The sequence below is a fragment of the Pezoporus wallicus genome, unplaced genomic scaffold (genome assembly GCF_028554395.1).
Source record: "Pezoporus wallicus isolate ANWC-B61680 ecotype Strahan unplaced genomic scaffold, APGP_CSIRO_Pwel_v1 contig_5485, whole genome shotgun sequence".
Classification (NCBI taxonomy): Eukaryota; Metazoa; Chordata; class Aves; order Psittaciformes; family Psittacidae; genus Pezoporus; species Pezoporus wallicus.
In genome coordinates this window covers 2,481,949-2,494,818 of record NW_026641550.1, presented here as the reverse complement: position 1 = coordinate 2,494,818, position 12,870 = coordinate 2,481,949, and the positions used below count along the sequence as shown (strand labels likewise).

Below are 12,870 nucleotides of genomic sequence, written 5' to 3'. Positions count from 1 at the left end.
TGGCTGGCACATTGTTTAATTGAGCACTGAGGCTGACAGATGGAAACTTGTCTCAGCTGATGGTTCAGTCTTAGAAGGTCCAGAGCTCTTTAGAAGTGCTCTCTAAGCAAAAGGCTATTTGAGATGCTCAAAATGCTTCTGAAGGTGCATTACACCACATCTTTCCTGCCTTTCTGTTACTGTTTGCTGGCTGAATGTGACAGACACCAGAGAGCCAAAGCACCTTCATCATTACAGAAGCAACCTGGACAGCTGGACTTCCCTGCAGGCATCATATTTTTTTATGTAAATACAGGGAACATTGCATCCTACAGGACACAGATGTATCACATTACAGCTGATTAAGTGTACTACTAAGTGTAAGCTTTCTTTGAAAAGAAGACACTTCCATCTGATGAGCACTAACCTAGAAAAGGAAGTCACAAAGCACAGTCAGATATAAATACAATGCACTAAAAATGCTCTGTCTTGGTGTTCTCAACTTAAACTGAAAACAAAGATGGAGCCTATGATCACATATTGCTCTCTGTAGTTGTAAGGGAATTTATCTGTATTGGCTTTTGCTGGTTTAGGTCAGCATCGTAATCACACTGCTTCTCTGAGAGAAAAAGACAGGAGCACAGTACATGAACCTTTACGCATTTCAGTTACCATTGTTAGTTCCATAGCAGCCCTGGCTAGTCTGTAGCAGTGATACAGGTAAAAGGGCCTTCTGAAGTTTTAAACAAACATTCATCATGGAACGTGCAAGAAGTAAGATGTGCTCTTCCTCGTTCCTGTAATGGTGACAAGAGGAGTTAGCTGACCATCTAGTCCTTCCTCCTTTCATTCCTTAACCGTGACAGAAATTTCCCCTTTCAATCCGCAATTAGTTGATATTTTAGGAAGCTTTTTGTTCTGGAAAACCAGGTGGGTCAACATGTTTCAGATGTGTTGGATCAGTGTGTTCTGTGCTTTTACCCTCATTCAGTTATCTGTCTTTGGAGCTGTAGTTGAAGGAAACCCCATTTCTGATACATCCATTCATGAGGGTTTTAGGATTCTCTCTTTCAATCTTTTCTCTACTGAAGATAGTGTCCTGATCACTGTCGAACTCGGATTCAGAGACCATCAGACTGGAGTTGTGTTCTGTACTTCTGTGCTTTATACCTGACCAAAAAAAAAAAAAAAAAAGTAAAACAAGCTCATTAGAAACGTTTAACTTATGTAACAACTAACCATCCTCTCTTCTGCTGTGACATGAAGTACAAGTGAAAACATTCTCTTCAATCCCGCATAACAGCGTGCACCATTGCCACCAATAACATAAAAACTGGCCTAGGAGGTATCAGACAGATACTCCTCTGACTTCACTACAGGCTCATCAGTCTGTAGCTCTGAAATGCGAGAATATGCATTAAATTTGAACCAATTAGATATCTTGGTACATAGCCTATGTACTTTTCATATCTTGAATCCAGAAATTAGTCTGTCCACTGAACTATCTGATTAACACAAGCAGCAATGAAAGGTCATGATTTCTACATAAACATTGTCTGTTTTTTTAAGACAGCAGTTTCTCAGGGTGATTTTGTTTCCCCTGCTAACAAATGAAACTCTGGTAAACAAAAAAATACATGTGAAAAGAGGACAGCAGTTAAAGTCTGCTGATATTTAACAGGATGCTTCTGGGCCAGGAGGGAACTGCTGCACAGCAATAAAACCAGCTCAAAAAAGTGTGTGCAGGAGAGGAAGGGGTTACATGGAGAAAGTCTGTATGACAATTAGATGTTCTAAATTAAGGTTAACAAAGTAGCTTAGACCAGTGGCTGAGCCCAAGGCATCATGAGAGAAATGGATACTCCCTCAACCATTTAATTCTCCATGGTTGCCTCTGCCATTCCCAGATTTGCAGGTCAGTTTCTGGGCTCCTCCTGACTGCAGGTGTCAATTCAAACATACTGACTGTAAACTTGGTGGGTAAGTTCACAGCTAAAACAGATCGCACTTGCCATATTTGGGTCGTAGCTCCATTCTCTCCTGCTCATCTATGTTATCCAGGATGGTATATTTTGTTTTCTTTCTTATCTTCGTTCTCTTTCTGCTAAAAGATATGTACCAGAAAGACATTTGGTTCTCGTATACACACATAAATCTGCTGTTTTCCCTTTCTGTAAACATAACTACGTATCCCAATATACAGAACCTCATCGCACTTTCTTGCCTGTATTTAAAGAGTTGTTCCAGCTTATACCTCTATAAAGAAGCTTAAAACTATATTCTCTGGTCTAGACTGATTTTCTCTCTGATTTAAAAAAATGAAGAAAGCAAGAAAGACTGACTTGCTTTCCCAGGCCACAGGGTTCAGTTTGTTCAAGGTCAGTATATAGTAACTAGATAACAAGGTAGACATACATTCATTTCCAAATAAAATTTCTGCAAGAATTGGTTAGGTGTTCCCACTCCGACTCTTAACTGAGAGAACTGGTGCTTGTCTGGTTATGCTTACAAAGAAACCCAAACAATAATGGAAGTTGGCTCCCTCATATACACACATGCAGAGACAAAGCCATAATGGTTTGTAGGCAATGGCTTTAAAACATCCAAAAATCCAGCCAAATCTTGGATTAGGGTATCTCGTAGTTTCCACAAGGCAAAGGGCATCTCTTGCCATTCTGTCCTGTGCAGCATTTCCTTCCTCCTTTTTTTTATTTTTTTTTTTTTTTTTTTTACACTTACCTGTACCAACCAGCCCTCACCCTCTGGCACAAGCCACATGAGGACAAAGGACAGAAGCAGCTGAAATCATAGATTCATAGAATGGTTTGGTTTGGAAGGGACCTTAAAGATCATCTAGTTCCAACCCCAGCCACAGACAGGGACATCTTCCACCAGACCAAGCTGCTCCAAGCCCCATTCAAGCTGGTCTTGAACACTGCCAGAGATGGGGTACCCACAACTTTTCCATAAATAATCCCTTTCTCATCAAAACACGCAAGATTATGAGGCTCCATGCTACACTATGGGGCTAGAACAGAAAACACTTCTATTTAAACCTTTCTAATGACTACATTGTTTCTTCAACCACAAAAAGGAAACCAGGATCAACTCTTACGCATTTCAAAGAGCGCCCTTTACATAATGCAAAACCATAGGAAAAAGTGAAAATCCAGAAATATTTTGACAGCCTTTCATATTTGCTAACAGCTGAACAAGCCATCTATTTACTGGGCTTTTTAAGAAGCAGCAAGAACACTTCCTCTAGTGACAGAACTTGCAGGGGCTTGTCACTTGAAAGAGAATTTCTTATCAGCTCAGTAAGAAAGACGGGGGGGGGGGCGGGGGAGGGAACCAGAGAGGAGAATGACAAACAGTAGCAGGAAAAACTGTTTAAGGAAAGAGTAACTGAAGATCTCTGCAGTACTCCTTGCCAGTCAGCCAGATGCATGCACCATGTCCACCATTCCTGTCTAAGGGAAACACCAGGTTGGGAGCAGCTCCCTTCCTATAGCCTACAATACTCCTACAACACTGACTTTCAGGGTGTGCCTCTTTTTTTTTTTTTAGCATGGAGTACTGGAAGACTCAGTGGGAGACCATGAAGATCTGCAGTGTACTCCCAACATTTTAAAGCAAATTACATCTTAATATGAAGGATACTACAATATCAGCTTTGTGTTTTTCAAAGCGCAGAAGAGCACAGAGGCACAAATGGATACTCCTTTTTTCAGTAAAAATGTGTCCATAAAGAAACAGACACTGGAAGCTCCTCACATGTCTGTAAAAAAGAGTTCAGTGGTTTAGTCCTAAGGGCTGGATTAAAATGTTGTGTGTAGTTGTGTGCAGTTTTTGCATATAACCCCATTAACCCCCCCCCCCAAATCACATACCTTTTGCAGCAGCAGATGCAGAGCCAGGCAAGCCCTACCATGACCACAACCAAAATAAAAACAGATACAGTGACATAGAGTATACTCCACTCTGAAAAAAGAAATACAACAACATATTTGTAAAATAATATGAATGGGATAATTTCTAATACAAGTCTATTAGAATAGCCAATCCTGAGGAATGGGGAGTGGCAACAGGAGCTTCGGAGAACTTGGCACCTTCACATTCTCAGAAGAATCCCTAAAAATTCTCAGGTTTCTAGACCAAAAGTGCCCTTTTGAAAATCTTCTTCCACTCCAATACCTTTTACCATTCCAAGATACCTGAAGTCTACGTGGGAACTTAAGAGGGAATGCTTAGCACCTCAATTGTCATTCTCTAACTGAAATAAACATAGGTGTACTCTAGGGCTGGCATTTTAGTAGTGCTTTAAAAGAGCAGCTGATTAGAGATAGATCCTTCTACCTCCATGGTTACCATTTGTAAATCCATGAAAACATGAGAAGGGCACAGAGAGAGTACAAGAATGTGAACTCCATCATATGTATACTCACTATTTCAGTGGTGTTGTTATACTACAGAACAAAACAGCATTACGGCAAGGCTGCAGGAGGTCCCAGCCTCAGGCTTAAAACTCACTGTCTCATTTTGGTTGGTCAATTAGCATTCATTCATCAACAGACAGACACATGGCCTATGGTTACTTAATGGCTTGTAGCAAGCTCCTCAAACATTTACAGATTTACTTGAAGACTAGCGCATTGCTAAGTAAATGTCTCCAAGCCTGCACAGTACTAAGAGTACTTTATTTGAACTTAAGTAGAAGACCCATTTAGTTAAATTAGAACTATTAAATATTTGAAATAGAAAGGATTAGCTGGTATGTTAGGTGTGCCACAGAATGCAGACACAATTAAGCTGGTGAAACTAAACTTCATTTCCCAAGTGCAACATGCAAACCAAAAGAAACTGTGAAATTAATCATTCTAAAAAGCTGAGGTATTAAAGGTGACTACATTGGTTCGCCCAGAACACTGGTGTTTTCTTTCCTTAGGTCAGATCATACCTTTTGGCACAGAAGCATCAACCACCCACTAAAATGATTTAAATTGTTGTCTCTTTTACAGCTTTGCAACAATCAGATGACCACTACTCAAAAAGCTTTGCAATGCCCACACTATTCAACAACCCTTCCAACTGGCCCCACATTGTCCCAAGATCTTCCCCCTATGACAAAGTTTTCATGCTTTTTTCCTCAAATAGCGGTACTTTTAATCATTTAAGCTTTTAGAATATTTTAAATATGGGCTACTACTGTAAAGACATTATAATTTCAAGACATCTTTCTACAGAAAGATATTGCTTGGCTGGAAAACAAACAGACTGTGTTAGTCTTCCCTCAGCATCTACTTCCAAAGTACTCCCCCTTCTGACAGCAAATAAACAACAGTCTCACAAGATGATGAGTTATTCTTGAAATACATTCTGTACCACCCAAACTCACCACAATTACTCTCTCCATCACTTAGATAACGATGAATCAAGTTTTCCATCCACAGCTGGTAGCAAATGCAGCGCTTTGTTATGGGGTCACAGTGTCCATGTCCAGAGCATTTTAAAAGACAAGCTAAGAACAAAACCAAACATAGGGTCAGTTGTATAAATGCACAATTTTTCATGCATCCTCTTACTGTGAGGCTACATTGGTGGTAAAGCATCTAGTTCATAATATTCTCTTATTTTTCAATCTCCCTTTATTTTGATGTTATGTTCTAAACAGATTCACAGTTCATCAGAATGCAGGCTGTAAAGAATATGTATCTTATGCGTACAATATTGAAACTGTATGCAAGTCAAGAACAGATTAACCAGAAATAAAGAGTTGAAGTTGTGGAATTCAGACCTGATCCTTTATGACAAATTTGTAAGAACTTCTAAGTACCTCAGAACTGGGGAATAACAGCATTCTCAGGTATCAGAAGACAAGCATCATACCAATAAACTAGAGTGCACTTCAGTATTTCAAAGCTGAATTACGGCATCCAAGGCCAGAACATTTAATGCCTCATAGGCTTATAAGTAGTAGCTATTGCTAGATTAATGCATCAGATCAGACTAAAATGAAAAGTTATTCCCCTTAAAACTTAAGAGTAGAAGATCTGCTATGTCAAGAAAAATGTTAATACATATTTTCAAGTGACTCTACACATTTTAGTAATCCAAGTACATTTACAATAGAACAAAAGTTCTTTTCAACAGGTAAATGAAGACAGTATTTACTACAGAATCAATGACTATTTTACTGCCAGAGCTAGCTCACTTTGTGATTGTATCATTATGTTCTGATTTTAAATCATGGAGAAATCATATATGCAATATCTGAGTATCATAAAGGGTGCACTTTACTAGTGAAGTTCAAAATAAGCTTAGAAGTTCAAGCATCTTTTGGGGCAAAATAAAAAGTTCATTATAAGAAACCCCAGAGGCCTGTCTGCATTGCAAGTATTAGAAGAGTAGTTATACCAGTGATCACCTCACCATTTTGATTGGTAACAGACAAGTTACCTGTCCTGGGTTCAGCAGTGGCAGTCATTTTTTCTCCTTCTTAGTACCTGGTGCAGTGCTGTGGTTTTGACTTTCGGCCTGGGAACAGCGCTGATAACACCGATGTTTTTAGTTACTGCTCAAATATTTAGTCTGACCAAGGACTTTCTGAGTCTCATGCTCTGCTAGGGAGGAGGGGAAGATGGGAGGAAGCAGAGACAGGACACCTGACCCAAACTAACTGAAGAGGTATTCCATACCACAGCGCATCATGCCCAGGATGTAGAACTGGGGGCAGTTACCCAGAAGGGCTAGTTCACTACTGGGTTGGGCTAGGTATCGGTCGGCGGGTGGTACTGTATTCTCTTCCCTTCTTATTTCCTTTATCATTATTACTATTTGTGGTAGCAGTAGTAATTTGTGCTATACCTCAGTTACTGGACTGTTCTTATCTCAATCCATGGGAGTTACATTCTTTCAATTCTCCTCCCCATCCCTCCAGGGGGAGGGAAGAAAGGGGAAGAGTGAGAGAGTTCTGCATGGTGCTGAGCTTAAACCATGACATTACGTTACAAACCTATTACTGAACACTAAAAGCCTGCAACGAATCAGAAACATTAAACATTCTATAATATGGATATATTAAGCTTTTCCCATCTTCCAACAAAAGACGGTATAAGTCAAGTATCTCTATCCTCATTCCCCAGGCTTTCCTGATAAAGACCAGATTAAGATATTGTGCTTTTGCATGCTGTCACTGATGATGTCTTTTAAAAGAACACAACTGGCACCAGTCTACCACAAATGAACAAGCATCTTCAGTTTTATCTTCAACATCATCTTTTGGAAAGCTACATCCAAAACCAGACACCAGGTGGCAGACAGAAGGCCTTCATGCACTGTTTCCAGGCGCCGTGCTAGCCACATACCTGCAAAGTTCCGAAATGAGCAAGTACAATCCAAAACGTACCAGCTGTGTCAACCCTCAGGACTTTAAAAAGCAGAAAGTCAGCCTTCTCTTTCAAAAGCTGCACATGCAGAGTTCGTGAGACATCTGATGCCTTGATCACCTTGGAAGGATGCCCATTCTGCACGTAGAACACAACTGCGGTGCTGCAGAAAGAACAGCTAAGGTCATGACTGCTGTCAAAGATCACTTTTGTCAGGCATTAGTTTATAGCCTTTGGTTTTGTTTGTTTCTGGAAAGCAAATGTCACCACTGATAAAAGATTGGGGAACTCCGTCCATGGATCAATCAACTCCATCCAAATGCCATGGACTTCATTATGAGCCAGGAGACCAGCAGTTCTCTGGCTTCTCATTTTCACAGACAAAAGGTGACAACAGAAAATATAATTCTCTCCTTGGTCCTACTGACTCCTGCTTTAAGAGAAGTATGTATACATTTGCTTTCCTCACTCTCATCCAGGACCTGTTCCAAAGCACTCTGAGGCAGTTTGAGTATCTTTAGGAAACTGAACTTCAGAGCAAGGTAGCCAGCAAGAAAATAGAAGATGGGAATAAACCAGGTTTGATCAGATATTGCTGGAACCTTACTTTGAATATAAGCAGTACTTGCTTCACTGTAAGAAAGTCTGTCTCACTCCATCCAGTATTTGGGAAAAATAGTGTATGGAACAAAGATCTTGAAATACATGCATGTGCTTTATTTAAAGGAGTAAACTATACAAAGAATTTTTAATCTTTTTAAAATCAAAACACTTCAGTTCTGAGCCTCCAGAGAGTTAGCTTCATCAATTTTCTACCACAGCAGACAAAATTCACTTTTTAGAGTTATGAGCATAGTTTTTTTTTTTTTGTTCATCTTAGAAAAGATTATTTTACAAGTCATTATGAGCTGTGAGTTAATGAAAATCACAAATCTTCCTTGCACAGCAGGTTATCTTTGTACCTTATATCTGAGTAGGCTTGTATCTTCTGAACTTTGATATCTGAATCCAAAACATTCAGCAATACAGCCAGTTGTCTCACCAGAGTGTCCTTCTGCTGTTCACTCAGCTGTCCCACTCCAACTTGCAGAATGAGCTCCACCAGACCATTTCTTTTGGGATCTGACAGAAAAAAAGAACATGCTGTTCTTTCAGAGCCTGGACAATATTTCAGTACTAACTGAAGACAATACAGTATTTTCCTGCATAAGGCCCATACTCCTTGTAACCCAGCCCTTTTGTGTTCTTAGAAAAGTACTGAAACAAGCCTGGTGGGTCCTAAGACAGCAACTGAGGTTATCAGTTCAAAGAAAGCACTTCAGCGTGTTTAGCATGAACACATTTCTGTGCAGAATATCAACTTTTGTTCTCCTAAATGCTGTCATCTTAAGGTCTCAGAGGGAAGCACTAGGCGAGTCTAAGTTTTCAGTTCCCTGCTAGTTTTCTACTACTGGCTACCACACACAAAAAAAAGGAGGTAAAGATGTAATCATATGGTAGTATGCAAGAATCTGTGAGCAAGTCTAAATGAGAATGGTCAACTTCAGAAATACCAAATATGTTTCTCTTCACAAACTGAGGGTTCTGTTAAATAATACTTGGACTTCTAGAGTGCCTTGCAAACAAAACAAGCTTCACAAACATCCATGGAGAATCCTGAGCCAATTATTGTGACTACATTCAACAATAAAGCAAGGAACAGAAATAAAATCATTTTCCAAGAACCGGAAAAGAAATCTCCAACAGACCAAAGATTTCAGGCTCGTTTCCTGAAACCTCAACTTATCCTTCCAGCACACAGGCATTTATGCTGCTTTTGAAAATAAGTCTATACACGACCAATACTAAAACTATGAAAAGACAACTTAAAAACCCCTGAAATGCTTTGAGGTTTTTGTCTTTCAAGATGAAAAGAGGGAAAAGAAGCACAAAAACACACTTTCATTCATCAAATACACAACTGCAGCATTTGTACCTAAACTAATGTTTAGCTCCCATCTCTTTCTATTGTCCAAACTGATTAATAACCAGGAAAAAGAAACCAAAATGCTTCCAGTAAGGTAGTTAAGAATCCTGACATGTCTAACACACTCAACCCTATTGAAAGAACAGAAGAAGGTAGGGAGAGACCTGTTTGCTTTATGTTTTAACTTGACAGAATCTTGTCAACATTGAAATAAGTGAAAAGAAGAGCAAAAATGAGGTATTCACAACGTATCGATGACCTTTTAATTGTCATACCAGGCCGCACTTCAATAGTTGCTGAATCAACATCTGAGTCTCCTTTAGCATCTGTCACTTTCAAGTGAAAAATGTATGTTCCTTCCACCAGATTAGTTAGCTGCAGTACTGCCTCATGGTCTGAGCCATGGATCACATCCTGGAAAAAAAACCAACCAAAATTAGTACTGGGATGATTGTAGCTACAGAGAAAGTTGAAGGTGTGACTATCAAAGTAAGGTGTCTGGTATGACAGTGTGAGTTCTTGCTTTGCTTTTGGGATAAATGTGACCTACTCACACTTTATGGCAAAGTAATACAAATTTGGAAGTGACATGTAATAAAGGTGTCTGAACAGTATCAATATTTTAATAAAACCAACAGAAAAAACAAAACAAAACAAAAATCACAGAAACCAACCCCAACCCAAACCAGGCAGAAACATGGTTTCAAGTAGATTTTCGTCTACTTGAAAATCTGAGACAGGTACATTATTATTTCTCAGCTTTACTCCATTATCCTTAGTTCTGCTTTCTTCACTCTCAAATTACTTTCTTTCCTTGGAGTCCATGTATTTCCAACTATCACCTCTGCCAGCTATATATTGAAGCTAAACCTCTTCAAATTTTCTCATACCCTCATGTGAATTGCTTCTGGAATCTCTGCTATCATTTTGCTGTTTCTCCTTTCCTGGTTCTTACCAATTTGTCACTATTTTCCTGACTGCAAAGGACTGTACACAATATTGTGCAGACAAGCAGAAAAAGTTATCACATTACAGTAGCTGACACAAACTTCAGTTTATCAAGAGGTACTTTTGCTGTCTGCCCATCTTGAAGAGCAGACTAACAGACTCCACTGCCCTAATGACCCAACCTATTCACTGTGATCTGCCAGTTGTGTATGTAGATCTAGCACCACACATCATTTTTATCTTAAACTGGAAGTTTCACCTCATCTGGTACCAGACACAATTCCTTAGTCTTTATCGGTACTTCTTGCTATCTCAGACCCTTCCACTTTTAGGGTATCTGGATTTCAGAAGATTTTTCTCTCAGACACACTAGCTTGGTACTATCACCCATTACTCCTAAAATGGCAAAATTTCATTCTTACATTTCAAGTCTTTCTCAACTAGCTCTCTTACTTAGACACCATATTCTGTTGCTGTACTGAAAATATCACAAGCCCCTTGAACCAAAGCATTAAAGAGAGCAGGGAAGACAAACCAGAAACAGACACCATGCCTCAGAGCATTTTATGACTCATACTTGCCTGCCCTGCCCTGCTGCAGCGATGCTACATGCATAACGAGCAGAATTTGACTTGTTACAACCTTCAAGAAACTTACCCCAGCTGCTGGGCTTTGACCATCCCGAATCCACAGATATGACACGATCCCCTGGTCATCAGCAGACCTTGAGCCATCCAAGGTAACAGAGTTATTTGGTAGAACTAGAACATGTTTCCCACCAGCATGTGCCCGGGGTGGACTGTTGTTTTCTAGCCATAGAAATAGCGGAGAAGGATTTGCTTTCAAAACATGTGAAATGTGACAGGCCATTGCAAATACACCCACACTGCAACTCTTTACCCGAGGATTACAGGCAATAACAACAGAATCTTGTTTAAAAGGTACAAGGAGAGAATGAGTGGGTATATAGAATTTGGCTCCAGAATTACTACAACCTGACAGAAGCAGAGCTGCACCATGAGGACAATACCAATAAGAGGTACCATACAAAAAGATTTTTTTCAGAAAGCATTGTGGGTAAGCTATTTACAGTATGACAAAAGCATCAGATCTCAGTCAAGTAAAAAGATTTTCTGCCTCTTTAGAAACACAGCCCATGTGTCCACAGATCACCATACTGAGTTCTCATTTTGAGAAACACTTATTACCTAACAGAAGTTTGTGGAAGGCATTGTATCTTCACACAGGCAAATGTTAATTGGGAAACTTACAGTAAACCCAGTTCACAAATGATTTTTGCTTACCTCTAGCACTGAAATGAAGGCATGCATTGGGAGTACAGCCAAAAAACAACGAAGAAACATGAACGCATTCTCTTTCCAGAAACCAGACATCACTGACTTCTATTTAAAACACAACTGATAAGACAGAGCTCCAGGAAGCTGTGAAGCTGAGTGAAATACCTTGCCAGTCTGAATATTAGATTTGACATAAATTATTCAATTCTGGACAGATCTCCAGGGCACTGGCTAGCATTGTAGGTATTCTTTAGAACAGCACAGAGTTCTCTGTGGTACAAGTGACGATCTTGTCTCTTCCAAATAAACCAGTTGATTTAACTTGGCTACCGGACCAGTGAATATTTTTAATATTGAACCTGTGAGAGTTGTCAGTACATACTGTGACTCCACGTCACAGTCTGAATGAAAACGTGAGACACATTTGGGCAGAGCTGTTGTCATACGTTTCTGACTAAACACCTAACTGAAATTCTAGAACAGTTTAACCAATGATGCATGTGGGTAAAACTGAGTCCATCTGATCCAAGATATGCAACACCTGAGTTGGAGCAATCCCAAGCACCAATACAGGCTTGGTGAAGACAGGATTGAGAGCAACCCTGAAGAAAAAGACTTGGGGGTGTTGCTTGACAAGAAGCTCAACATGAGCCAGCAGTGTTCCCTTGCAGCCCAGAAAGCCAACTGTGTCTTGGGCTGCATCAAAAGGAGCATGCCCAGCAGATCAAGGAAGGTGATTCTCCTCCTCTACTCCATTTTCAAGAAGTCAGCAGCTAAGATTCTGACACAGCTCTATTATCATTTCATAAATGGTATAGGTAAGATACTTGCAGAGCCAGAGTACACCAGTCCCCTCTAAAAAAAACCCATCAAGGTATGCAACAGAAAGCCAAGCACTGGAACAAACAAGATTTGAAACATATTATGCCACCTTCTTTAGAGGGACATATAGACCTATGGAGATTGCTGAAATCACTACCTAAGGAACAACATGAGGTAAAAGATGGTTGGATTGTCACCACCTGCAAATTTGAGAATGCAACACACTATGAAATCTGTTGAGGAGTACCTGACAGTACCTCTGTCACAGGAATGAAGCTGCCAAAGAGTCTAAAGCACAAATCTTAAGAGAAGTGGCTGAGGGAACAAGGATTGTTTAGCCTGGGGAGAAGGAGGCTCAAGGGAGAACTTATCACTCTCTACAACTATCTCATAGGAGGCTGTAGTGAGGTGAATGTCAATCTCTTCTCCCAAGTGGAAAGCGATAAGATGAGAAAAAATGACCTCAAGTTAT

At 39.9% G+C, this 12,870-nt stretch overlaps 1 protein-coding gene across 3 annotated transcripts in view; it reads right to left on the bottom strand.

The window, feature by feature from the left end:
- The window catches only part of KIAA0319 (KIAA0319 ortholog), a 35,054-nt gene continuing 22,184 nt past the window's right edge, over positions 1-12,870 (bottom strand). For 2 of the 3 annotated variants that reach the window (XM_057424250.1, XM_057424252.1), the window contains exons 14-21: positions 10,936-11,087; positions 9,606-9,744; positions 8,327-8,486; positions 7,385-7,527; positions 5,375-5,497; positions 3,870-3,960; positions 1,992-2,083; positions 1-1,149 (exon numbers count right to left, since the gene is read on the bottom strand). In XM_057424250.1, the coding sequence (XP_057280233.1) occupies positions 971-1,149; positions 1,992-2,083; positions 3,870-3,960; positions 5,375-5,497; positions 7,385-7,527; positions 8,327-8,486; positions 9,606-9,744; positions 10,936-11,087 (1,079 nt within the window). In that variant the 3' untranslated portion in view covers positions 1-970. The remainder of the gene's footprint in view (positions 1,150-1,991; positions 2,084-3,869; positions 3,961-5,374; positions 5,498-7,384; positions 7,528-8,326; positions 8,487-9,605; positions 9,745-10,935; positions 11,088-12,870) is intronic. The other variant, XM_057424251.1, reaches the window with a different exon arrangement.